This window comes from Bos javanicus, chromosome X (genome assembly GCF_032452875.1).
Source record: "Bos javanicus breed banteng chromosome X, ARS-OSU_banteng_1.0, whole genome shotgun sequence".
NCBI classification, from domain to species: Eukaryota; Metazoa; Chordata; class Mammalia; order Artiodactyla; family Bovidae; genus Bos; species Bos javanicus.
In genome coordinates, this window is record NC_083897.1 from 39,497,136 (window position 1) to 39,522,341 (window position 25,206).

At 53.5% G+C, this 25,206-nt stretch overlaps 2 protein-coding genes and 2 pseudogenes across 2 annotated transcripts; 2 read left to right on the forward strand and 2 right to left on the reverse strand.

Moving 5' to 3' along the window:
• Positions 1-414: 414 nt before the first annotated feature.
• Positions 415-3,452, reverse strand: LOC133242847 (melanoma-associated antigen 10-like; annotated as a pseudogene).
• Positions 3,453-4,436: 984 nt separating this feature from the next.
• Positions 4,437-7,369, forward strand: LOC133242848 (melanoma-associated antigen 10-like). The gene is made up of 3 exons (XM_061409076.1): positions 4,437-4,506; positions 5,282-5,374; positions 5,731-7,369. Exon 3 carries the CDS (start codon positions 5,751-5,753, stop codon positions 6,543-6,545), a length of 795 nt encoding a protein of 264 aa, XP_061265060.1. The 5' UTR covers positions 4,437-4,506; positions 5,282-5,374; positions 5,731-5,750; the 3' UTR covers positions 6,546-7,369.
• A 4,686-nt stretch (positions 7,370-12,055) lies between these two features.
• Positions 12,056-13,569, reverse strand: LOC133242850 (melanoma-associated antigen 10-like; annotated as a pseudogene).
• Positions 13,570-15,089: 1,520 nt separating this feature from the next.
• LOC133242849 (melanoma-associated antigen 10-like) lies at positions 15,090-20,440 on the forward strand. Its single transcript, XM_061409077.1, has 3 exons — positions 15,090-16,146; positions 16,919-17,011; positions 17,368-20,440. Exon 3 carries the CDS (start codon positions 17,388-17,390, stop codon positions 18,180-18,182), a length of 795 nt encoding a protein of 264 aa, XP_061265061.1. The 5' UTR covers positions 15,090-16,146; positions 16,919-17,011; positions 17,368-17,387; the 3' UTR covers positions 18,183-20,440.
• The last annotated feature ends 4,766 nt before the right edge of the window (positions 20,441-25,206 follow it).

Sequence of the window (25,206 nt, forward strand, 5' to 3'; positions counted from 1 at the left end):
AGGGACGGGGGAGCCTGGTGGGCTGCCGTCTATGGGGTCGCACAGAGTCGGACACGACTGAGGTGACTTAGCAGCAGCATGGGGTATGAAAACACCTCATTTGCCCCTGTGATCAACAGCAATGTGACAAGAGCCAGGGCCCCTTCCTTCCTGCCCAAGAAAGAGATCTCTCTGGACTTTATCCAAGATGCAAAAGGACACCTCACAGCAATGATCCATTTCAGAATTTCCCGTCACCCCCCAGACACACTGTCTGCAAGTCTGAGGGCTGCCACCACCCAGCCTCATCACAATCACCTCCCACAGAAGGAACCCAGCTTTCCCAAGCTCCAAACCACCCTGGCTCAGGCGCCAACAGCCCAACACTCCTCCTGTAACCCCACCACCCTGCCCTGGGTTGCATTGTTCATTGCGACTAGGGGATGTCTTTCCACCTTCCTCATGTGACTGCAGCTCCTAGACCGTCACTCTAGGTGTGGGGGTGTCCTGCTTCTCCTAGTGTCCCCACTGCTAACACAGCATTTCACAGAGCAGAGGCTCCATAAAGGTCTTTGGAATACACGAGCCAGTGAGCAGGGGGCTCAATTAATTATCTGCTACTTCCTAAAATAACCCAGGCAAATCCAAATAGAGAGAGATAATTTAGTTTTAGAAAATGACACACAAGAAGGACAGAACCGTGAATTCACTACAATTACTTTTATCATCTAATTCTTCCTGCATCAATATTACTGCTAAGTAGGCTCACTTTTCCACAACAGTTCCAATTCCAATTCCATTGCATCCTGTTCAGGACCACAAAACACAATGGAAGAGTCTCCAGTCTCTTTTACAAAACAGTGAAGCTCTTGTTCTTGAACTGGGTAAGTACAAACACACTGTGATCAACATCATTCACTAAGTTAAGACACTGAAGTCTATTTAGCCTTCTACGAAAATAATCAAAGTTTGAAAGTTCTCTAAAGAAAACAGATGAATCCCCATGTCATCATAGAGAACAGGAACCCAAAGATGCTATACACCAGTTTCCCCAACTGGCCTGGGCCAGCACTTCTGAGAAGGCTGATCTCTCCCTCTTCAATCACAGAGGGAAGGATCACCTGGATGCTGCTCTGGCTCAGGCCGCCTCGTCCTCCTCCCTTGCAGCCTCTGTAGACAGGGGTGGGAAGGCCCTCAAAGCCCTTTGTTTGACCCTGAGCAGAAATGCCACGACTTCCCACTTGCTGGTCTCCGCATAGGCCTGGGGAACCCACAGGAACTCAGAGCGGGCAGGGTGGCTGTCAGGCACCTGCCGGTATGCCAGGTACCCCTCCTGCACCCACGTGTGGGTAAGCAGCTCCCTGGGCTCCCCAAAGTTGCAGTGCTCACTCTTGACACACACACCCATCCTGCTGAGTGCTCCCCAGACCTTCTCCTCAGGGGCGTGGTCTGCATTCCACATGATGAGGCTGAGGACCAGCACCAGGAGGCTGGCCCTGGGCAGGCCCTGCCCACTGTTCAGCATCACATCATAGGTGAGGCCCATGGTGGGGACCATGATGTAGATGTGCTCCCTGGGTTCCACCTTCTTCACCTCCACACCACAGACCAGCTGCAGGCACTGTGAGGCTTGGCTGAAGACTGCCGGAAAGTGCTCCTGGTTATCCCTGAGGGCCTTCTTTAGCATTTTCACCTGGGAGGTCAGCTCCTTGGCTGGATACTTGAGCAGCAGGAACTTAATCAGGTTGGCCACCATCTCATTCAGAGCTACCGGGGGCAAGGGCAGAGACTGGTGGGGGGGCAGATGCAGTCTCCCCTGCCTCAGGCCCCAAGAGCTGAGCCTCCACTGGGCCCTGGGCCTGGGTCCTAAGTTCTTCCTCGGGCTTGCTCAGCTCACTCATCTCGACCATGAGGGCGATGCCTGGGATCAAACCACAGCCTGAGGCAGGAGTGAGGCGGGGGTGGGGGGGAGATGGGCACATATGGGGACCACGGGCCTGGATGGTGGAGAGAGGGGCTGTGAACAGCCTCAGCTGAAAACCACAGCCTGGACGGCCACAGGCCACTTACACATCTCCTCTTGAAAGGTGCTCTCAGACTTCACAGGGGCAAGCCTCCAGGGCATCCAGTCCCCTGGCTACCTGAAGAAGGAAGTGAGGTGTCTCCCCAGGGTGCAGTCAGCACAGTCCAAGATTTCCACAACTGACAAGGTAGTGGGATTAGGCCCTTGTGGGGTCCCCTCTGTTCTGGGATGGGGAGCCCCTGGTGCACACTCAGGGCACCCTCCTCATCTTGACTCCTGGTACTGCCTGGACCACCTCTGCTCTCTGACTTCAGGACATGGCCCTCAGACCTCTGCTTTTGCCTCCTGGTTCCTGGAGCTCCTGTGAGAGAAAGGGAGGAGGCAGCTGGGGGTATCCTGTGGCACAGCCCTGAGCCTTCTCTGACGGTACGAGCAGTGGACTCTGTGAGGTCCCCTCAGTTTAGTGTGGTGGGAGGTCCCCTCAGGGCTCTCTTGCAGTGCTCACCTTTCCCCTGGTACAATCTGGTCCCTACCCTCTGGGGACCTGCGAGGAAACTCAGAACAAGACCCTAGCCTGAACAAAAAGTGCTGAGGGGCCCCACATGAGGCTGCACCTGCCCAGGGAATCCCGCGGGTCCTAGGCTGGGGAGATGCTCGGTCCTCAACTCCTCCTCACGTCCTGCCTGGCCTCCCAGCACTGACCACAGGGGCGGGGGTCTGCTTAGTCCTCCATCAGGGTTGGTGTGTCCAGCCTCTGCTAACCTGAAGCCATCTGCACTCCACCCGAAAAACCTCATCTCACGAGGTCCCTAGGCCAGATGTCAAGAAACTGCTCACCCTGCTCACCCTGCTCTGGGCCCTCCAAGACCCTCCTGCAAGGGCCAAGATCCCTCCCTGTTGGGGTCTAACTGCCTCTGTCCCTCCTCGCATGGAGCCTGTACTCCAGGCAAGACCTGCAAGTGTCCTGTCTGCAATCTGGAGGCTCTGCTGCTTTCACCTGTCTCTCTGACAGGGATGTCAGGCAATGCGGCACGAGGTCGTCCTGCCTGGGGACTACCAGGGTTCCCTCTGGTCTGAGATCTGACTACCCTCAGTCCTCACTCAGGGTGTTCACCTTGACTTCTGGTGGACCTAGGCTCTGTCCTCTCCCCACCAGGAAAGGTGGGAAGAGGTCCCTGCTCCTCACACCAGGTCCCTACTCTCACAGACCCGGGTCTCAGGAAGACAGGACAGACCGAGTGTGCTCTTCTCACCCCGAGGGCTCCCAGGGCCGATAACAGGGGCTGAGATCTGTGGGGTTCCATCAGTCTTACCTTGGGGTCCCTAGAGTCTTCACTTGGGGTCCCTTCAGTCGTCCCTCAGGGACCTCAACTTGTCTCTGTGTAGGACTTTGGATTCTCTCCTCTCCCCACTCATGCCCCATCCCTTATGTCAGGACCCCAGTTTCTCTGAGACCTGGATGTCAGGAAGTCAGCCCCCTATACCAGGTCCCCAGTCTCTCTGACACCCGGATGTCAGGAAACACAGCATGGTTCGTCTGCCCTGTGTCCTCCCAGGGCCCACTCTGCTCTGCGGTCCAGCAGCCCCTGAGTCCTCCCTCAGTGTCCTCACCTTGACCCTCAAAATAACTAAGATCTTCCCGCCTGCCCATCTGAGGCCCTGCCCCTTCTAACAGTTGCCTAATGTCTCTGAGACGCAGATGCGCAAGTCAGAACAGGCTGCCAAGTGCTCATCCCACCACCAGGGTGGCCCAGGGCTGACAGCAGGGGCAGGGATCAGTGGGGTTGCCTTTCATCATCCCTCAGGGACCACATCTTGAGCCCTGACAGATCTGGGGATGCCCTTTGTGTTGACCAGAGGCGGGACCCTCACATCAAGGCTCAGGGAGCACAGAGGGTGGATGAGCACATGTTGCATTTCCTGACATCCAGGTCTCAGAGAAACTGGGGACCTGGGAAAGGGGGCGTGGCCTCAGGTGAGCAGAGGGAAGAAGCCCGGCTCCTCCAGAGTTTCAAGTTGAGGACCCTGAGGGAGGACTGAGCGGGCTCTGGACCCCAATCGGAGGAGACCTCAGAGAAGCTTGTAGCTGCTGCCGGTCCTTGGCGGCCCTGGGGTAGGATGAGCCCAATGTGCGGGGTTTCACTTCCTCATATCCTGATCTCAGACTGGAGACCTGGTTAGGCGGCCTGACTTCCTGACGTCCGGATCTCAGACTGGGGACCTTGCATATGGGGCGGAGCCTTAGGTGGTCCAATTCCCAGGTCTGGTGGGGGGTCAGGTTGAGGACCCTGAGGAGGAACTAGAGGACCCTGAACTCCAATCAGAGGACACCTCAGAGAAGCTCATCTCTGCCGTCAGTCCAGGGCAACTGTGGGGGTAGGATGAGCGCAGCAGGCATGGTCTGACTTCCTGACATCCGGGTCTTGGAGAGACTGGGGCCCTGGTATAAGGGGCGGGGCTTCAGCTGGGGAGAGGCGAGAATCCCAGGTCCCGGCCGGAGGCAGGTGAGGTGCCTGAAGGAGGACTGAGGGGACCCTGCATGAGGACCGACGGAACCCCACAGATCCCCGCCCCTGTAGTCGGCCCTGGGAGCACATTCTGTCTGTCTGCCTTTCTCACATGCTGGTCTCAGAGAGACTGGGGATCTTGTGAAAGCGGAGGGGTCTCAAAATGGCGGACGGGACAGTCTCCGGTCCTGCCTGAGGGCCAGGCTGCATGCAAGGATGGACTGAGGCGGAAAGACCCCAACAGGGAGGCAGGGATCCTAGCCCTTGTGGGGACTCTTGGAGGCCCTAGAGTGGGGTGAGCAGTTTCTTGACTTCTGGCTTAGGGACCTCGGGAGGTGAGGTTTTTTCTGGGCGGAGGGCAGAGGCTTCAGGTCGGCAGAGGCTGAACTCCCCAAACCCGAGGGAGGACTAAGCAGACCCCCCACCCCTGTGGTCAGTGCTGGGAGGCCAGGCAGGACGTGAGGAGGAGCTGATGACCGAGCATCTCCCCAGCCTAGGACCCACAGGAAGCCCTGGGCAGGTTCGGCAGCGTGTGGAGCCCCTCAGCGCTTTCTGTGGAGGCTGGGATCTTGTTCTGAATTTCCATGCAGGTCCCCAGAGGGGAGGGACCAGGTCGTGCCAGGGGCAAGGTGAGCACTACAAGGGAGCCCTGAGGGGACCTCCCGCCACACAACTGGGGGGACCTCACAGAGTCCACCCCTCGTACTGTCACAGAAGGCTCAGGGCAGTGCCACAGGATACCCCCGAGCTGCCCCCTCCCTTTTTCTCACAGGAGCTGCAGGAACCAGGAGGCGAAGGCAGAGGGCTGCAGCTGGTGTCCTGAGGTCAGAGGGCAGAGGAGGTCCAGGCAGTACCAGGGGTCAAGGTGAGGAGGGTACCCTGAGTGTGCACCAGGGGCTCCCCACCCCAGAACAGAAGGGACCCCACAAGGGCCTAATCCCCCACCTTGTCAGCCTTGGAAATCTTGGACTGTGCTGACTGCACCCTGCGGAGCCACCTCACTTCCTCCTTCCGGTAGCCAGGGGACTGGCTGCCCTGGAGGCTTGCCCCTGTGAGGTCTGAGAGCACCCACCCCTCAAGAGGAGACCTGTAGGTTGCCTGTGTCAGTCCGCCCAGGGTGTGGTGCTCAGCTGAGGCCATTCACAGCCCCTGTCTCCCCCAGCCTGGCCTGTGGTCCCCATCTGTCACCCTGGCTGACTCCTGTCTGTGGTTTGATCCCAGGTATCGCGCTCGTGGTCGAGATGAGTGAACTGAGCAAGCCCGAGGAAGATTTTCAGGACCCTGGCGAGGCCCAGGGCCCGGTGAATGTGCAGCTCTTGGGGGCTGAGGCAGGGGTGGCTGCATCCGCCTCGGCCTCCTCCCCCACAGTGTCCTCCTTAGGCACTGGGGAGTCCTTGCCCCAGGAAGCGCTGAACGAGATGATAGCTAGCCTAATGAAGTTCCTGCTCCTCAAGTATCGAGCCAAGGAGCTGACCTCCCAGGCGGAAATGCTGAATAAGGTCCTCAGGGATAACCAGGAATACTTCCCGGTGGTCTTCAACCAAGCCTCGCAGTGCCTGCAGCTGGTCTTTGGCGTGGAAGTGAAGGAGGTGGACCCCAGGGAGCACATCTACATCATGGTCCCCATCCTGGGCCTCACCTGCAACGCAATGCTGAACAGTGGGCAGAGCATCCCCAAGGCTGGCCTCCTGGTGCTGGTCCTTAACCTGATCATGCGGAATGGAGACCGTGCCCCTGAGGAGAAGGTCTGGGGAGCACTCAGCAGATTGGGTGTGTGTGTCGGGAGTGTGCACTGCATCTTTGGGGAGCCCAGGGCGCTTCTGACCCACGCGTGGGTGCAGGAGGGGTACCTGGAGTACCGGCAGGTGCCTTACAGCCACCCTGCTCGCTATGAGTTCCTGTGGGGTCCCCGGGCTTATGCGGAGACCAGCAAGTGGGAAGTCATGGCATTTCTGCTCAGGGTCAAACAAAGGGCTTTGAGGACCTTCCCACTGCAGTCTGCAGAGGCTGCAAGGGAGGAGGATGAGGTGGCCTGAGCCAGAGCAGCATCCAGGTGATCCTTGGCTCTGAGATTGAAGAGGGAGCGGTCAGCCTTCTCAGAAGTGAGGGCCTGGGGCAGTTTGGGGAACCAGTGTATCAGCTTCTTTGCATTCCTGTTCTGTACGATGACGTGGAGATTCACCAGTTCTCCTTAGAAAATTTTCAAACTTTGATTGTTTTCATAGAAGGCTAAATAAACTTCAGTGTCTTAGCTTCATGAATGATGCTGATCACAGTGCGTTTGTGCTTACCCAGTTCGTGAGCAAGAGTTTTGCTGTTTCGTAAAAGAGATCGGAAACTCTTCCATTGTATTTTGTGGTCCTGAACAGGATGCAATGGAATTGGAATTAGAACTGTTGTGGAAAAGTGAGCTTGCTTAGCAGTAATATTGATGATGGAAGAGATGATAAAAGTAATTGTAGTGAATTCATGGTTCTGTCCTTCTTGTGTGTCATTTTCAAAAACTAAATAATCTCTTGTTCATTTGGATTTGCCTGGGTTATTTAAGGAATCAGCAGATAATGAATTGAGCCCCCCGCTCACTGGCTTGTGTATTCTGAAGACCTTTATGGAGCCACTGCTCCATGAAAGGCTGGGTTAGCAGTGGGGACACTAGGAGAAGCCGGACACCCCCCACACCATGAGCGATGATCTAGGAGCCGTAGTCACACGAAGAAGGTGGAGAGAAGTCCCCTAGTCACACTAAACCAGGCAACACAGGGCGGGGCGGTCAGGCTCCTAGAGGAATGCTGGAATGTCAGTGTCTGAGCCAGGGCGTTCTGGGGGCTTTGGGAAGCTGGGTTCCTTCTGTGGGAGGTGATCGTGAAGAGGCTGCGTGGTGGCATCCCTCAGACTTGCAGGCAGTGTGTCTTGGGGGTGACGGGAAAGTCTGAAACAGATCATTGCTGTGAGGTATCCTTTTGCATCTTGGATAAAACACAGAGAGATCTCTTTCTCGGGCAGGAAAGAAGGGGTCCTGACTGTTGTTGCATTGGTGTTGACCACAGGGGAAAAGGACGTGTTTTCTACCACTGCCCCACCATCTGCTTGGAATCCTGGAGAAGAGCAAATGTTGCTTTGAAGTATGGCCCAGCAGTCCCTGGGCTGGCCCTCTACTCTCTGTCCTGGGAAAGCGGATTACCAAGTATATTGAAATGACCATTTATTTGGTCATCTGGACTTTATTTTGGCCACTTGTGCACATGCTCTAGATTTCAGAGGGATGAAATGAGTGAAGAGAAGCTGCCAAGTGGAGAAATCCTGCTGGGTGACTGGATCCTGGGAACTTTGATTCCCAGCTGGGAAAGACACTGCTCCGCACCCCTCAAACACATGCATACACCCAGGTTGAATAATATAACCCCTAAGAGGAAAACACACAGAGCAGCGATTTTGACGGTTTTTTTATTTATCTTAGACTCAGAGTCTGAGATCCAAATGACAAAAGAGATACGTACTAGCCAGAAAAGATGCAACATCCACCAGTGTCCGTGGCTTCAGGCAGGTTCAGAAGTGTGGAGGCAGCAGAGACTCAACAGGTTAAGGCTGTGCCTGGCATCAAATGACAGGAGCGAGTTCCGGGCCTAAGGAGGTGGTGAGGTTACTGCAGTGCGGTGTGCGGGTGGGTGCAGGGGGCTGAAGGGGCCGCTCTCCCTGCTGAGTGCCAGAGAACAACGGGAACAGATGTGATTCTGGCCGCGTACGTGGCATCTGCCACATAGTCAGTGGACACTTGGAAATGGTTGAGAATTTCAAGACCCGTGTGACCTGCTCAGACTCTCTTCCCCAAAACAAAGGAGATTGTGTCATTATAAGTTCTAACCGCTGCTCTTTGTTGAGCATCTGCTAGGCAGTGTGGAATTGGAGAGCTGTCAGGCATTCAGTTGGGGAAGGCAATGGCACCCCACTCCAGTACTCTTGCCTGGAAAATCCCATGGATGGAGGAGCCTGGTAGGCTGCAGTCCATGGGGTCGCTACGAGTCGGACATGACTGAGCAACTTCACTTTCACTTTTCACTTGCATGCATTGGAGAAGGAAATGGCAACCCACTCCAGTGTTCTTGCCTGGAGAATCCCAGGGACGGGGAGCCTGGTGGGCTGCTGTCTGTGGGGTGGCGCAGAGTCGGACACGACTGAAGCGACTTAGCAGCAGCAGCAGCAGCAGGTGTTCAGTCACTTCTTGTCTTCCTCTCTCCATGCACACATGGGGACACGGCCCTGCCAAGGCCTCTTCACTTTGGAAGGGTCATGTGATGACCCGTGACCAGTGAATTTGGAAAAGAAGCATTTTTTTTTTTTTTTGTCACGACCATTTGTTTTGAAGGGACACGGGTGCCTGGGAGTTAATCATCAAGTCAGGACAACACACAGACATAGACAACTCTGAGTGAGGCTTCTCTCCCAGAGACTAAAGTCCTGCACTTCTGATCCTTGAGAGAGGCTGGCCCACAGGGAGCTGGCTGAAGGAATTCCACCCACCCCCACCCACAGCCTGCCACCACCCCCGGTGAGAGGCACTGAAAGCCCCTTCGGGGCTCTGCCCGGTCTCCCATCAGGAGGACAGCAGCCAGCTGCCAAAGGTCTCTGTTGGGGTTGGGAGCATACTCCCCATGGGCCCCAGTCATGAGGCCTCCCACCCCTGCTGCCCACAGTGCCCCCTCTCCCTCAGAACCTGGCCTTGGGTTTTGTCCTGCCTGCCCCCCTCCCCCACCCTCCCCCACTGAGAACGGCTTAGGCCCTGGTCCTGATGACCTCATGTGTGTATCTTTATCTGGAAGTCCCAGGGCAGCATCGCCTTCCACGGTGCTTCATCTCGAACCCGCAGGACTTGACGCAGCCCCTGGGCGAGTCTCCTCATGGTGGGTCAGTAGTAATCATTGCCATGGATGTGCGGGGCACATCTATATAATCCTGAGGTGTATCAGACCATTCCCTGTGGAATCCCACGTGTTGGAGTAAACTCAGGGTCTTTGAATGTGACTGTTAGGTCATGGCTTTTGAGCCTGAGTAAGAGAGGCAGAGGGGTGTCTGGTCAGCCACCCGTGGAGACAGCTAGGAGCCAGTCGGGCTGTTTGAGCAGAGGACAGGCTCTAGCAGATGGCAGGGATCGTACCCAGGACGCTCTCCTAGGTGCCAGAGGCCACAGACTCCAATGAGGATTTGGAAAGGAACCAGGGAGGAGAGGAATCTGGCCTCCCAGGGGTGCAGGCTGTGCAGAGGGTCGGCTGCCCCAGAGAGGTGGAAGCAGCAAGGCCCTGGGGATCCCATCTGACTTGCCCGGGACTGGCCAGGAGAGGGAGGGGGAGCAGATGCTGCTGCAGGTGAGCTGCCACCCCAGCCTCCATGAGGACATCCGTGCTCTGGGGCCAAGGCCAGGACCACAGCCCCAGGTTTCACTCCAGGATGGATACGTGACAGCTCTCATAACAGGTACTCCTCATGCCCCTTATTGGATATGACTGTTAGGTGTGGTTGGGTTCTTGCTCTGGGTACATAAGAACCTCAGGCCTTTGGCTGCTAGGAGGCCCAAACTGCCCCCTGTCCCCCACCGACTTTTCTGGAGGTCAATTCCAGGATCCAGCATCTTCTGCAACAGCCTCTGTGTGGAAACACACCACCCTGTTCCCAAGCTGATCTTGCCCAGGGCATCAGCGATTGGACAGGCGCCTCCCCTGGCTTAAGGAGTCTCAGTGAATGTTCTGCTCTTCTGAGAAGGCCCTGTGTTTCCTCATGGCTTCCCTGGAGGCTCTGTTAAAGAATCCGCCTGCAATGTGGGAGACGCAAGTTTGATCCCTGGGTGGGAAGGTACTCTAGAGGAGGAAATGGCAGTCCACTCAAGTATTCTTGCCTGGGAAATCCCACGGACAGAGGAGCCCGGGGGACTGCATTCCATGGGGTCGCAAAGAGTCGGATATGGCTGTGCGACTGAGCACACTCTCATGTATGCACAGCTAAAGGTTTGCTCTGGACTCTTTTATCTTTGGCAAGACACTGACCCGTGCTGGAACTTGCCAGACTTCTTCTGTGGCAGATAACACTGGCAATCGTCTTAAAGTGGATTTTGGGCAATACAGGGTTCCAGGTCTACCCCTGGCCTCCAGGTGGTGGCTCTTCCCATATCCAGGCAAAACATCATGAGGTTGGATCAGGGTAGTGTTTGTGGGGCTTGATAAAAAAGTGGATCCAGAGATGTTTCTGTGGTGGAAGAGGCCCAGTTAGTATATTCTATGGGGTTGGAGGTTAAGGGAGAGGAAAAGCTGAAGATAATTTAGCAAGGGTTGTTTCAGACTTACAGGTTCTGTGTGCTTGCATTTGGTTTCCTTTCTTTTTCCTTTTTTTTTTTTTTTAATTGTGTCTTTTTCTTTTTTTTTCTTTTTTACTTTACAATATTGTATTGGTTTTGCCCTTTTTTAAACATACTCAGCATCTTTTCTCCAAAGTTTCGTTGTCTCTCTTTTTTTTTATTTTGAAACTGTCAATAGACTTTAATTTGAGCTTTTCCATTGTAACCCTTTAAGATTTGAATAATATTTGTGAAAATCGTGGGCTTCTCATATGCCCTCACCCAGTTTCCCCGCTTACTAATATCTTACATTAATATGATACATTTATTACTGAGGAATTACTGAGGAAGTATTAATGAGGAAGTATTGATGCATTATTTATTATCAACTAAAGCCCATACTTTACTCAGATTTCTATAGGTTTTACCCACTCCAGGATCCTGGCCAGGAAACCAGCCTAACATTTAGTTGTAATGTCTCCTTGGCTTCCCCATAGCTTTAACATTTCTTTGTTTTGGATGATATTGACAGTTTTGAGGAGTACTCAGTAGATGTTTTGTACAATGTCCCTTGATTGGGATTTGTCTGATATTTTACCCGTACCTAGTCTTGGAGTACGGAGAAGGCAATGGCACCCCACTCCAGTACTCTTGCCTGGAAAATCCCATGGATGGAGGAGCCTGGTAGGCTGCAGTCCATGGGGTCACTAAGAGTTGGGCACGACTGAGCGACTTCACTTTCACTTTTCACTTTCATGCATTGGAGAAGGAAATGGCAACCCACTCCAGTGTTCTTGCCTGGAGAATCCCAGGGACGGGGGAGCCTGGTGGGCTGCCGTCTATGGGGTCGCACAGAGTCGGACACGACTGAGGTGACTTAGCAGCAGCATGGGGTATGAAAACACCTCATTTGCCCCTGTGATCAACAGCAATGTGACAAGAGCCAGGGCCCCTTCCTTCCTGCCCAAGAAAGAGATCTCTCTGGACTTTATCCAAGATGCAAAAGGACACCTCACAGCAATGATCCATTTCAGAATTTCCCGTCACCCCCCAGACACACTGTCTGCAAGTCTGAGGGCTGCCACCACCCAGCCTCATCACAATCACCTCCCACAGAAGGAACCCAGCTTTCCCAAGCTCCAAACCACCCTGGCTCAGGCGCCAACAGCCCAACACTCCTCCTGTAACCCCACCACCCTGCCCTGGGTTGCATTGTTCATTGCGACTAGGGGATGTCTTTCCACCTTCCTCATGTGACTGCAGCTCCTAGACCGTCACTCTAGGTGTGGGGGTGTCCTGCTTCTCCTAGTGTCCCCACTGCTAACACAGCATTTCACAGAGCAGAGGCTCCATAAAGGTCTTTGGAATACACGAGCCAGTGAGCAGGGGGCTCAATTAATTATCTGCTACTTCCTAAAATAACCCAGGCAAATCCAAATAGAGAGAGATAATTTAGTTTTAGAAAATGACACACAAGAAGGACAGAACCGTGAATTCACTACAATTACTTTTATCATCTAATTCTTCCTGCATCAATATTACTGCTAAGTAGGCTCACTTTTCCACAACAGTTCCAATTCCAATTCCATTGCATCCTGTTCAGGACCACAAAACACAATGGAAGAGTCTCCAGTCTCTTTTACAAAACAGTGAAGCTCTTGTTCTTGAACTGGGTAAGTACAAACACACTGTGATCAACATCATTCACTAAGTTAAGACACTGAAGTCTATTTAGCCTTCTACGAAAATAATCAAAGTTTGAAAGTTCTCTAAAGAAAACAGATGAATCCCCATGTCATCATAGAGAACAGGAACCCAAAGATGCTATACACCAGTTTCCCCAACTGGCCTGGGCCAGCACTTCTGAGAAGGCTGATCTCTCCCTCTTCAATCACAGAGGGAAGGATCACCTGGATGCTGCTCTGGCTCAGGCCGCCTCGTCCTCCTCCCTTGCAGCCTCTGTAGACAGGGGTGGGAAGGCCCTCAAAGCCCTTTGTTTGACCCTGAGCAGAAATGCCACGACTTCCCACTTGCTGGTCTCCGCATAGGCCTGGGGAACCCACAGGAACTCAGAGCGGGCAGGGTGGCTGTCAGGCACCTGCCGGTATGCCAGGTACCCCTCCTGCACCCACGTGTGGGTAAGCAGCTCCCTGGGCTCCCCAAAGTTGCAGTGCTCACTCTTGACACACACACCCATCCTGCTGAGTGCTCCCCAGACCTTCTCCTCAGGGGCGTGGTCTGCATTCCACATGATGAGGCTGAGGACCAGCACCAGGAGGCTGGCCCTGGGCAGGCCCTGCCCACTGTTCAGCATCACATCATAGGTGAGGCCCATGGTGGGGACCATGATGTAGATGTGCTCCCTGGGTTCCACCTTCTTCACCTCCACACCACAGACCAGCTGCAGGCACTGTGAGGCTTGGCTGAAGACTGCCGGAAAGTGCTCCTGGTTATCCCTGAGGGCCTTCTTTAGCATTTTCACCTGGGAGGTCAGCTCCTTGGCTGGATACTTGAGCAGCAGGAACTTAATCAGGTTGGCCACCATCTCATTCAGAGCTACCGGGGGCAAGGGCAGAGACTGGTGGGGGGGCAGATGCAGTCTCCCCTGCCTCAGGCCCCAAGAGCTGAGCCTCCACTGGGCCCTGGGCCTGGGTCCTAAGTTCTTCCTCGGGCTTGCTCAGCTCACTCATCTCGACCATGAGGGCGATGCCTGGGATCAAACCACAGCCTGAGGCAGGAGTGAGGCGGGGGTGGGGGGAGATGGGCACATATGGGGACCACGGGCCTGGATGGTGGAGAGAGGGGCTGTGAACAGCCTCAGCTGAAAACCACAGCCTGGACGGCCACAGGCCACTTACACATCTCCTCTTGAAAGGTGCTCTCAGACTTCACAGGGGCAAGCCTCCAGGGCATCCAGTCCCCTGGCTACCTGAAGAAGGAAGTGAGGTGTCTCCCCAGGGTGCAGTCAGCACAGTCCAAGATTTCCACAACTGACAAGGTAGTGGGATTAGGCCCTTGTGGGGTCCCCTCTGTTCTGGGATGGGGAGCCCCTGGTGCACACTCAGGGCACCCTCCTCATCTTGACTCCTGGTACTGCCTGGACCACCTCTGCTCTCTGACTTCAGGACATGGCCCTCAGACCTCTGCTTTTGCCTCCTGGTTCCTGGAGCTCCTGTGAGAGAAAGGGAGGAGGCAGCTGGGGGTATCCTGTGGCACAGCCCTGAGCCTTCTCTGACGGTACGAGCAGTGGACTCTGTGAGGTCCCCTCAGTTTAGTGTGGTGGGAGGTCCCCTCAGGGCTCTCTTGCAGTGCTCACCTTTCCCCTGGTACAATCTGGTCCCTACCCTCTGGGGACCTGCGAGGAAACTCAGAACAAGACCCTAGCCTGAACAAAAAGTGCTGAGGGGCCCCACATGAGGCTGCACCTGCCCAGGGAATCCCGCGGGTCCTAGGCTGGGGAGATGCTCGGTCCTCAACTCCTCCTCACGTCCTGCCTGGCCTCCCAGCACTGACCACAGGGGCGGGGGTCTGCTTAGTCCTCCATCAGGGTTGGTGTGTCCAGCCTCTGCTAACCTGAAGCCACCCGCACTCCACCCGAAAAACCTCATCTCACGAGGTCCCTAGGCCAGATGTCAAGAAACTGCTCACCCTGCTCACCCTGCTCTGGGCCCTCCAAGACCCTCCTGCAAGGGCCAAGATCCCTCCCTGTTGGGGTCTAACTGCCTCTGTCCCTCCTCGCATGGAGCCTGTACTCCAGGCAAGACCTGCAAGTGTCCTGTCTGCAATCTGGAGGCTCTGCTGCTTTCACCTGTCTCTCTGACAGGGATGTCAGGCAATGCGGCACGAGGTCGTCCTGCCTGGGGACTACCAGGGTTCCCTCTGGTCTGAGATCTGACTACCCTCAGTCCTCACTCAGGGTGTTCACCTTGACTTCTGGTGGACCTAGGCTCTGTCCTCTCCCCACCAGGAAAGGTGGGAAGAGGTCCCTGCTCCTCACACCAGGTCCCTACTCTCACAGACCCGGGTCTCAGGAAGACAGGACAGACCGAGTGTGCTCTTCTCACCCCGAGGGCTCCCAGGGCCGATAACAGGGGCTGAGATCTGTGGGGTTCCATCAGTCTTACCTTGGGGTCCCTAGAGTCTTCACTTGGGGTCCCTTCAGTCGTCCCTCAGGGACCTCAACTTGTCTCTGTGTAGGACTTTGGATTCTCTCCTCTCCCCACTCATGCCCCATCCCTTATGTCAGGACCCCAGTTTCTCTGAGACCTGGATGTCAGGAAGTCAGCCCCCTATACCAGGTCCCCAGTCTCTCTGACACCCGGATGTCAGGAAACACAGCATGGTTCGTCTGCCCTGTGTCCTCCCAGGGCCCACTCTGCTCTGCGGTCCAGCAGCCCCTGAGTCCTCCCTCAGTGTCCTCACCTTGACCCTCAAAATAACTAAGATCTTCCCGCCTGCCCATCTGAGGCCCTGCCCCTTCTAACAGTTGCCTAATGTCTCTGAGACGCAGATGCGCAAGTCAGAACAGGCTGCCAAGTGCTCATCCCACCACCAGGGTGGCCCAGGGCTGACAGCAGGGGCAGGGATCAGTGGGGTTGCCTTTCATCATCCCTCAGGGACCACATCTTGAGCCCTGACAGATCTGGGGATGCCCTTTGTGTTGACCAGAGGCGGGACCCTCACATCAAGGCTCAGGGAGCACAGAGGGTGGATGAGCACATGTTGCATTTCCTGACATCCAGGTCTCAGAGAAACTGGGGACCTGGGAAAGGGGGCGTGGCCTCAGGTGAGCAGAGGGAAGAAGCCCGGCTCCTCCAGAGTTTCAAGTTGAGGACCCTGAGGGAGGACTGAGCGGGCTCTGGACCCCAATCGGAGGAGACCTCAGAGAAGCTTGTAGCTGCTGCCGGTCCTTGGCGGCCCTGGGGTAGGATGAGCCCAATGTGCGGGGTTTCACTTCCTCATATCCTGATCTCAGACTGGAGACCTGGTTAGGCGGCCTGACTTCCTGACGTCCGGATCTCAGACTGGGGACCTTGCATATGGGGCGGAGCCTTAGGTGGTCCAATTCCCAGGTCTGGTGGGGGGTCAGGTTGAGGACCCTGAGGAGGAACTAGAGGACCCTGAACTCCAATCAGAGGACACCTCAGAGAAGCTCATCTCTGCCGTCAGTCCAGGGCAACTGTGGGGGTAGGATGAGCGCAGCAGGCATGGTCTGACTTCCTGACATCCGGGTCTTGGAGAGACTGGGGCCCTGGTATAAGGGGCGGGGCTTCAGCTGGGGAGAGGCGAGAATCCCAGGTCCCGGCCGGAGGCAGGTGAGGTGCCTGAAGGAGGACTGAGGGGACCCTGCATGAGGACCGACGGAACCCCACAGATCCCCGCCCCTGTAGTCGGCCCTGGGAGCACATTCTGTCTGTCTGCCTTTCTCACATGCTGGTCTCAGAGAGACTGGGGATCTTGTGAAAGCGGAGGGGTCTCAAAATGGCGGACGGGACAGTCTCCGGTCCTGCCTGAGGGCCAGGCTGCATGCAAGGATGGACTGAGGCGGAAAGACCCCAACAGGGAGGCAGGGATCCTAGCCCTTGTGGGGACTCTTGGAGGCCCTAGAGTGGGGTGAGCAGTTTCTTGACTTCTGGCTTAGGGACCTCGGGAGGTGAGGTTTTTCTGGGCGGAGGGCAGAGGCTTCAGGTCGGCAGAGGCTGAACTCCCCAAACCCGAGGGAGGACTAAGCAGACCCCCACCCCTGTGGTCAGTGCTGGGAGGCCAGGCAGGACGTGAGGAGGAGCTGATGACCGAGCATCTCCCCAGCCTAGGACCCACAGGAAGCCCTGGGCAGGTTCGGCAGCGTGTGGAGCCCCTCAGCGCTTTCTGTGGAGGCTGGGATCTTGTTCTGAATTTCCATGCAGGTCCCCAGAGGGGAGGGACCAGGTCGTGCCAGGGGCAAGGTGAGCACTACAAGGGAGCCCTGAGGGGACCTCCCGCCACACAACTGGGGGGACCTCACAGAGTCCACCCCTCGTACTGTCACAGAAGGCTCAGGGCAGTGCCACAGGATACCCCCGAGCTGCCCCCTCCCTTTTCTCACAGGAGCTGCAGGAACCAGGAGGCGAAGGCAGAGGGCTGCAGCTGGTGTCCTGAGGTCAGAGGGCAGAGGAGGTCCAGGCAGTACCAGGGGTCAAGGTGAGGAGGGTACCCTGAGTGTGCACCAGGGGCTCCCCACCCCAGAACAGAAGGGACCCCACAAGGGCCTAATCCCCCACCTTGTCAGCCTTGGAAATCTTGGACTGTGCTGACTGCACCCTGCGGAGCCACCTCACTTCCTCCTTCCGGTAGCCAGGGGACTGGCTGCCCTGGAGGCTTGCCCCTGTGAGGTCTGAGAGCACCCACCCCTCAAGAGGAGACCTGTAGGTTGCCTGTGTCAGTCCGCCCAGGGTGTGGTGCTCAGCTGAGGCCATTCACAGCCCCTGTCTCCCCCAGCCTGGCCTGTGGTCCCCATCTGTCACCCTGGCTGACTCCTGTCTGTGGTTTGATCCCAGGTATCGCGCTCGTGGTCGAGATGAGTGAACTGAGCAAGCCCGAGGAAGATTTTCAGGACCCTGGCGAGGCCCAGGGCCCGGTGAATGTGCAGCTCTTGGGGGCTGAGGCAGGGGTGGCTGCATCCGCCTCGGCCTCCTCCCCCACAGTGTCCTCCTTAGGCACTGGGGAGTCCTTGCCCCAGGAAGCGCTGAACGAGATGATAGCTAGCCTAATGAAGTTCCTGCTCCTCAAGTATCGAGCCAAGGAGCTGACCTCCCAGGCGGAAATGCTGAATAAGGTCCTCAGGGATAACCAGGAATACTTCCCGGTGGTCTTCAACCAAGCCTCGCAGTGCCTGCAGCTGGTCTTTGGCGTGGAAGTGAAGGAGGTGGACCCCAGGGAGCACATCTACATCATGGTCCCCATCCTGGGCCTCACCTGCAACGCAATGCTGAACAGTGGGCAGAGCATCCCCAAGGCTGGCCTCCTGGTGCTGGTCCTTAACCTGATCATGCGGAATGGAGACCGTGCCCCTGAGGAGAAGGTCTGGGGAGCACTCAGCAGATTGGGTGTGTGTGTCGGGAGTGTGCACTGCATCTTTGGGGAGCCCAGGGCGCTTCTGACCCACGCGTGGGTGCAGGAGGGGTACCTGGAGTACCGGCAGGTGCCTTACAGCCACCCTGCTCGCTATGAGTTCCTGTGGGGTCCCCGGGCTTATGCGGAGACCAGCAAGTGGGAAGTCATGGCATTTCTGCTCAGGGTCAAACAAAGGGCTTTGAGGACCTTCCCACTGCAGTCTGCAGAGGCTGCAAGGGAGGAGGATGAGGTGGCCTGAGCCAGAGCAGCATCCAGGTGATCCTTGGCTCTGAGATTGAAGAGGGAGCGGTCAGCCTTCTCAGAAGTGAGGGCCTGGGGCAGTTTGGGGAACCAGTGTATCAGCTTCTTTGCATTCCTGTTCTGTACGATGACGTGGAGATTCACCAGTTCTCCTTAGAAAATTTTCAAACTTTGATTGTTTTCATAGAAGGCTAAATAAACTTCAGTGTCTTAGCTTCATGAATGATGCTGATCACAGTGCGTTTGTGCTTACCCAGTTCGTGAGCAAGAGTTTTGCTGTTTCGTAAAAGAGATCGGAAACTCTTCCATTGTATTTTGTGGTCCTGAACAGGATGCAATGGAATTGGAATTAGAACTGTTGTGGAAAAGTGAGCTTGCTTAGCAGTAATATTGATGATGGAAGAGATGATAAAAGTAATTGTAGTGAATTCATGGTTCTGTCCTTCTTGTGTGTCATTTTCAAAAACTAAATAATCTCTTGTTCATTTGGATTTGCCTGGGTTATTTAAGGAATCAGCAGATAATGAATTGAGCCCCCCGCTCACTGGCTTGTGTATTCTGAAGACCTTTATGGAGCCACTGCTCCATGAAAGGCTGGGTTAGCAGTGGGGACACTAGGAGAAGCCGGACACCCCCCACACCATGAGCGATGATCTAGGAGCCGTAGTCACACGAAGAAGGTGGAGAGAAGTCCCCTAGTCACACTAAACCAGGCAACACAGGGCGGGGCGGTCAGGCTCCTAGAGGAATGCTGGAATGTCAGTGTCTGAGCCAGGGCGTTCTGGGGGCTTTGGGAAGCTGGGTTCCTTCTGTGGGAGGTGATCGTGATGAGGCTGCGTGGTGGCATCCCTCAGACTTGCAGGCAGTGTGTCTTGGGGGTGACGGGAAAGTCTGAAACAGATCATTGCTGTGAGGTATCCTTTTGCATCTTGGATAAAACACAGAGAGATCTCTTTCTCGGGCAGGAAAGAAGGGGTCCTGACTGTTGTTGCATTGGTGTTGACCACAGGGGAAAAGGACGTGTTTTCTACCACTGCCCCACCATCTGCTTGGAATCCTGGAGAAGAGCAAATGTTGCTTTGAAGTATGGCCCAGCAGTCCCTGGGCTGGCCCTCTACTCTCTGTCCTGGGAAAGCGGATTACCAAGTATATTGAAATGACCATTTATTTGGTCATCTGGACTTTATTTTGGCCACTTGTGCACATGCTCTAGATTTCAGAGGGATGAAATGAGTGAAGAGAAGCTGCCAAGTGGAGAAATCCTGCTGGGTGACTGGATCCTGGGAACTTTGATTCCCAGCTGGGAAAGACACTGCTCCGCACCCCTCAAACACATGCATACACCCAGGTTGAATAATATAACCCCTAAGAGGAAAACACACAGAGCAGCGATTTTGACGGTTTTTTTATTTATCTTAGACTCAGAGTCTGAGATCCAAATGACAAAAGAGATACGTACTAGCCAGAAAAGATGCAACATCCACCAGTGTCCGTGGCTTCAGGCAGGTTCAGAAGTGTGGAGGCAGCAGAGACTCAACAGGTTAAGGCTGTGCCTGGCATCAAATGACAGGAGCGAGTTCCGGGCCTAAGGAGGTGGTGAGGTTACTGCAGTGCGGTGTGCGGGTGGGTGCAGGGGGCTGAAGGGGCCGCTCTCCCTGCTGAGTGCCAGAGAACAACGGGAACAGATGTGATTCTGGCCGCGTACGTGGCATCTGCCACATAGTCAGTGGACACTTGGAAATGGTTGAGAATTTCAAGACCCGTGTGACCTGCTCAGACTCTCTTCCCCAAAACAAAGGAGATTGTGTCATTATAAGTTCTAACCGCTGCTCTTTGTTGAGCATCTGCTAGGCAGTGTGGAATTGGAGAGCTGTCAGGCATTCAGTTGGGGAAGGCAATGGCACCCCACTCCAGTACTCTTGCCTGGAAAATCCCATGGATGGAGGAGCCTGGTAGGCTGCAGTCCATGGGGTCGCTACGAGTCGGACATGACTGAGCAACTTCACTTTCACTTTTCACTTGCATGCATTGGAGAAGGAAATGGCAACCCACTCCAGTGTTCTTGCCTGGAGAATCCCAGGGACGGGGGAGCCTGGTGGGCTGCTGTCTGTGGGGTGGCGCAGAGTCGGACACGACTGAAGCGACTTAGCAGCAGCAGCAGCAGCAGGTGTTCAGTCACTTCTTGTCTTCCTCTCTCCATGCACACATGGGGACACGGCCCTGCCAAGGCCTCTTCACTTTGGAAGGGTCATGTGATGACCCGTGACCAGTGAATTTGGAAAAGAAGCATTTTTTTTTTTTTTTTGTCACGACCATTTGTTTTGAAGGGACACGGGTGCCTGGGAGTTAATCATCAAGTCAGGACAACACACAGACATAGACAACTCTGAGTGAGGCTTCTCTCCCAGAGACTAAAGTCCTGCACTTCTGATCCTTGAGAGAGGCTGGCCCACAGGGAGCTGGCTGAAGGAATTCCACCCACCCCCACCCACAGCCTGCCACCACCCCCGGTGAGAGGCACTGAAAGCCCCTTCGGGGCTCTGCCCGGTCTCCCATCAGGAGGACAGCAGCCAGCTGCCAAAGGTCTCTGTTGGGGTTGGGAGCATACTCCCCATGGGCCCCAGTCATGAGGCCTCCCACCCCTGCTGCCCACAGTGCCCCCTCTCCCTCAGAACCTGGCCTTGGGTTTTGTCCTGCCTGCCCCCCTCCCCCACCCTCCCCCACTGAGAACGGCTTAGGCCCTGGTCCTGATGACCTCATGTGTGTATCTTTATCTGGAAGTCCCAGGGCAGCATCGCCTTCCACGGTGCTTCATCTCGAACCCGCAGGACTTGACGCAGCCCCTGGGCGAGTCTCCTCATGGTGGGTCAGTAGTAATCATTGCCATGGATGTGCGGGGCACATCTATATAATCCTGAGGTGTATCAGACCATTCCCTGTGGAATCCCACGTGTTGGAGTAAACTCAGGGTCTTTGAATGTGACTGTTAGGTCATGGCTTTTGAGCCTGAGTAAGAGAGGCAGAGGGGTGTCTGGTCAGCCACCCGTGGAGACAGCTAGGAGCCAGTCGGGCTGTTTGAGCAGAGGACAGGCTCTAGCAGATGGCAGGGATCGTACCCAGGACGCTCTCCTAGGTGCCAGAGGCCACAGACTCCAATGAGGATTTGGAAAGGAACCAGGGAGGAGAGGAATCTGGCCTCCCAGGGGTGCAGGCTGTGCAGAGGGTCGGCTGCCCCAGAGAGGTGGAAGCAGCAAGGCCCTGGGGATCCCATCTGACTTGCCCGGGACTGGCCAGGAGAGGGAGGGGGAGCAGATGCTGCTGCAGGTGAGCTGCCACCCCGGCCTCCATGAGGACATCCGTGCTCTGGGGCCAAGGCCAGGACCACAGCCCCAGGTTTCACTCCAGGATGGATACGTGACAGCTCTCATAACAGGTACTCCTCATGCCCCTTATTGGATATGACTGTTAGGTGTGGTTGGGTTCTTGCTCTGGGTACATAAGAACCTCAGGCCTTTGGCTGCTAGGAGGCCCAAACTGCCCCCTGTCCCCCACCGACTTTTCTGGAGGTCAATTCCAGGATCCAGCATCTTCTGCAACAGCCTCTGTGTGGAAACACACCACCCTGTTCCCAAGCTGATCTTGCCCAGGGCATCAGCGATTGGACAGGCGCCTCCCCTGGCTTAAGGAGTCTCAGTGAATGTTCTGCTCTTCTGAGAAGGCCCTGTGTTTCCTCATGGCTTCCCTGGAGGCTCTGTTAAAGAATCCGCCTGCAATGTGGGAGACGCAAGTTTGATCCCTGGGTGGGAAGGTACTCTAGAGGAGGAAATGGCAGTCCACTCAAGTATTCTTGCCTGGGAAATCCCACGGACAGAGGAGCCCGGGGGACTGCATTCCATGGGGTCGCAAAGAGTCGGATATGGCTGTGCGACTGAGCACACTCTCATGTATGCACAGCTAAAGGTTTGCTCTGGACTCTTTTATCTTTGGCAAGACACTGACCCGTGCTGGAACTTGCCAGACTTCTTCTGTGGCAGATAACACTGGCAATCGTCTTAAAGTGGATTTTGGGCAATACAGGGTTCCAGGTCTACCCCTGGCCTCCAGGTGGTGGCTCTTCCCATATCCAGGCAAAACATCATGAGGTTGGATCAGGGTAGTGTTTGTGGGGCTTGATAAAAAAGTGGATCCAGAGATGTTTCTGTGGTGGAAGAGGCCCAGTTAGTATATTCTATGGGGTTGGAGGTTAAGGGAGAGGAAAAGCTGAAGATAATTTAGCAAGGGTTGTTTCAGACTTACAGGTTCTGTGTGCTTGCATTTGGTTTCCTTTCTTTTTCCTTTTTTTTTTTTTTTAATTGTGTCTTTTTCTTTTTTTTTCTTTTTTACTTTACAATATTGTATTGGTTTTGCCCTTTTTTAAACATACTCAGCATCTTTTCTCCAAAGTTTCGTTGTCTTTTTTTTTTTTTTATTTTGAAACTGTCAATAGACTTTAATTTGAGCTTTTCCATTGTAACCCTTTAAGATTTGAATAATATTTGTGAAAATCGTGGACTTCTCATATGCCCTCACCCAGTTTCCCCGCTTACTAATATCTTACATTAATATGATACATTTATTACTGAGGAATTACTGAGGAAGTATTAATGAGGAAGTATTGATGCATTATTTATTATCAACTAAAGCCCATACTTTACTCAGATTTCTATAGGTTTTACCCACTCCAGGATCCTGGCCAGGAAACCAGCCTAACATTTAGTTGTAATGTCTCCTTGGCTTCCCCATAGCTTTAACATTTCTTTGTTTTGGATGATATTGACAGTTTTGAGGAGTACTCAGTAGATGTTTTGTACAATGTCCCTTGATTGGGATTTGTCTGATATTTTACCCGTACCTAGTCTTGGAGTACGGAGAAGGCAATGGCACCCCACTCCAGTACTCTTGCCTGGAAAATCCCATGGATGGAGGAGCCTGGTAGGCTGCAGTCCATGGGGTCGCTAAGAGTTGGGCACGACTGAGCGACTTCACTTTCACTTTTCACTTTCATGCATTGGAGAAGGAAATGGCAACCCACTCCAGTGTTCTTGCCTGGAGAATCCCAGGGACGGGGAGCCTGGTGGGCTGCCGTCTATGGGGTTGCACAGAGTCAGACACGACTGAAGTGACTTAGCAGCAGCAGCAGCAGTCTTGGATTACGAGTTTGCGGGAGGAATATTACTGATAAAAATCCCATTCTCATCACATCATATCAAGTGTATATTCTATTAGCACAATTGATCACTGATGATGCTCTCATTGACCATCTGGCTGAGGTAGTGCTTGTCAGGGGTCTATGTGATAAAGTGATTGTTTTATGCCCCATTTCCATCCTGTCCTGTTTGGAAGAAAGTCACGATGGACTGTCCATGCTTCAGGGGTAGGGAGTTATGCTCCACTTTCTAGAAGTGGGAGTGTCTGCATAAACTGGAATTTTTCTCTGTGGGAGATTTGCCTATCCTTGTTTGTGTAATTAAGAAATCATTAATTTTTCTCAGTATGGACTCATGGTATTTATATTACACTTTGGGTTAAACTCCAATACCAATTTATACATTTTCATTTTCAAATTGTTCTCACATTGGCCGTTGGGTGCTCTTCCTGTCAGTTCCCTTTGTAAGTAACTTTGTCATAGCCTTGGAAATGTTGCTTTGTTTTTTAAATTTTTTTGAGCACTTTTTTGTTTTTCCTCACAACCTACAAAGGTGCTCCGGGCTCGTTTTCCATATTTCCTAACCCAATTCTAGAATCATCAGTTTTTCCATGGAGCCCTTGTTCCTTTTATTATCGAATGGTGTTGACAAACCTAGATCTGTATACTAATTGTGCTCATTGGTACTGAAGAGCCATTGGTTCTGGGGACCTCTTTTTTGACAGAGCAAAGAATTATATGTGTACTTCCTATCCTGTGTTTATTTATATATCTAGAAATATTTTAGATGGTAATGATTTCATGGATATGACACCAAAAACAGAGGTTTAAAAAAAAAGAAGGAAAAACACAGATAAATTGGACCTCATCAAATTAAAAAAAGAAAATGTCTGTGCATCAAAGAACACAATCAAGGAAGCTACCATATGATACAGCAATTCCACTTCTGAGTGTATTTTCAAAAGAAAATGAAAATAGGATATCAGAAAGATATTTTCACTCCTACATTTATTGCATCATTGTTCACAATATCCAAAATGTGGATACAACCTAAGTGTCTGTCAGTGGATGAATGGATAAAGATGTGACATATTCAACATACAGCCATGTGAGAGAAGGAAATCATGCCATTTGCAACAACTTGGAAGGAGCTTGAGGGCGTTATGCTAAGTAAAATAAGTGAGACAGAAAAAAGATAAATACTGGTTGTTGTCACTTACATGAGGAATCCTAAAAGGACAAACCGGGATTTCCCTGGCAGTCTGGTGGCTAAGACTCTGCGCTTCCAATGCAGGGAGCATGGATTTAATCCTTGGTTGGGGAACTAAGATCCCACATGCTGAGCAGCAAGGCCAAACATTAAAAAAATAATAATAAATAAAAATAAATTTAAAAAGTAAAAACGACAAACAGAGAAATGGAGACAAGAGTGGTGTTTACCAAGAATTAGGGGATGGGGGAATAGGCAGAGATTGTTCACAGGGTACTAGCCCCCACTTATAATACTAACAAGTTTTGAAGTCCAGTGTACAGCAGGATGCTTATAGTTCACAATTCTGTATCAAATACTTGACTGTTGCTAGGAGAGTAGAACTTCTACGTTCTCACCACAAAAAAAGAAATGTGACAGGATGGAGGTGGTAACTAATATTGTCAGTAATCATTCCACCATTTATAAATGTATCATATGAACATGTCAAGATTTTTGCTTGAACTCCATCCCTCCTTGCTAGCGAGGCTTCTCTTCTAGTGGACTGAAGCTAACTGCAATGGTGGTGTCATTCACCCACGTGATGCTTCCAGATTTGAGCAACAAACAGTTCTTAGTGTGAGCGAA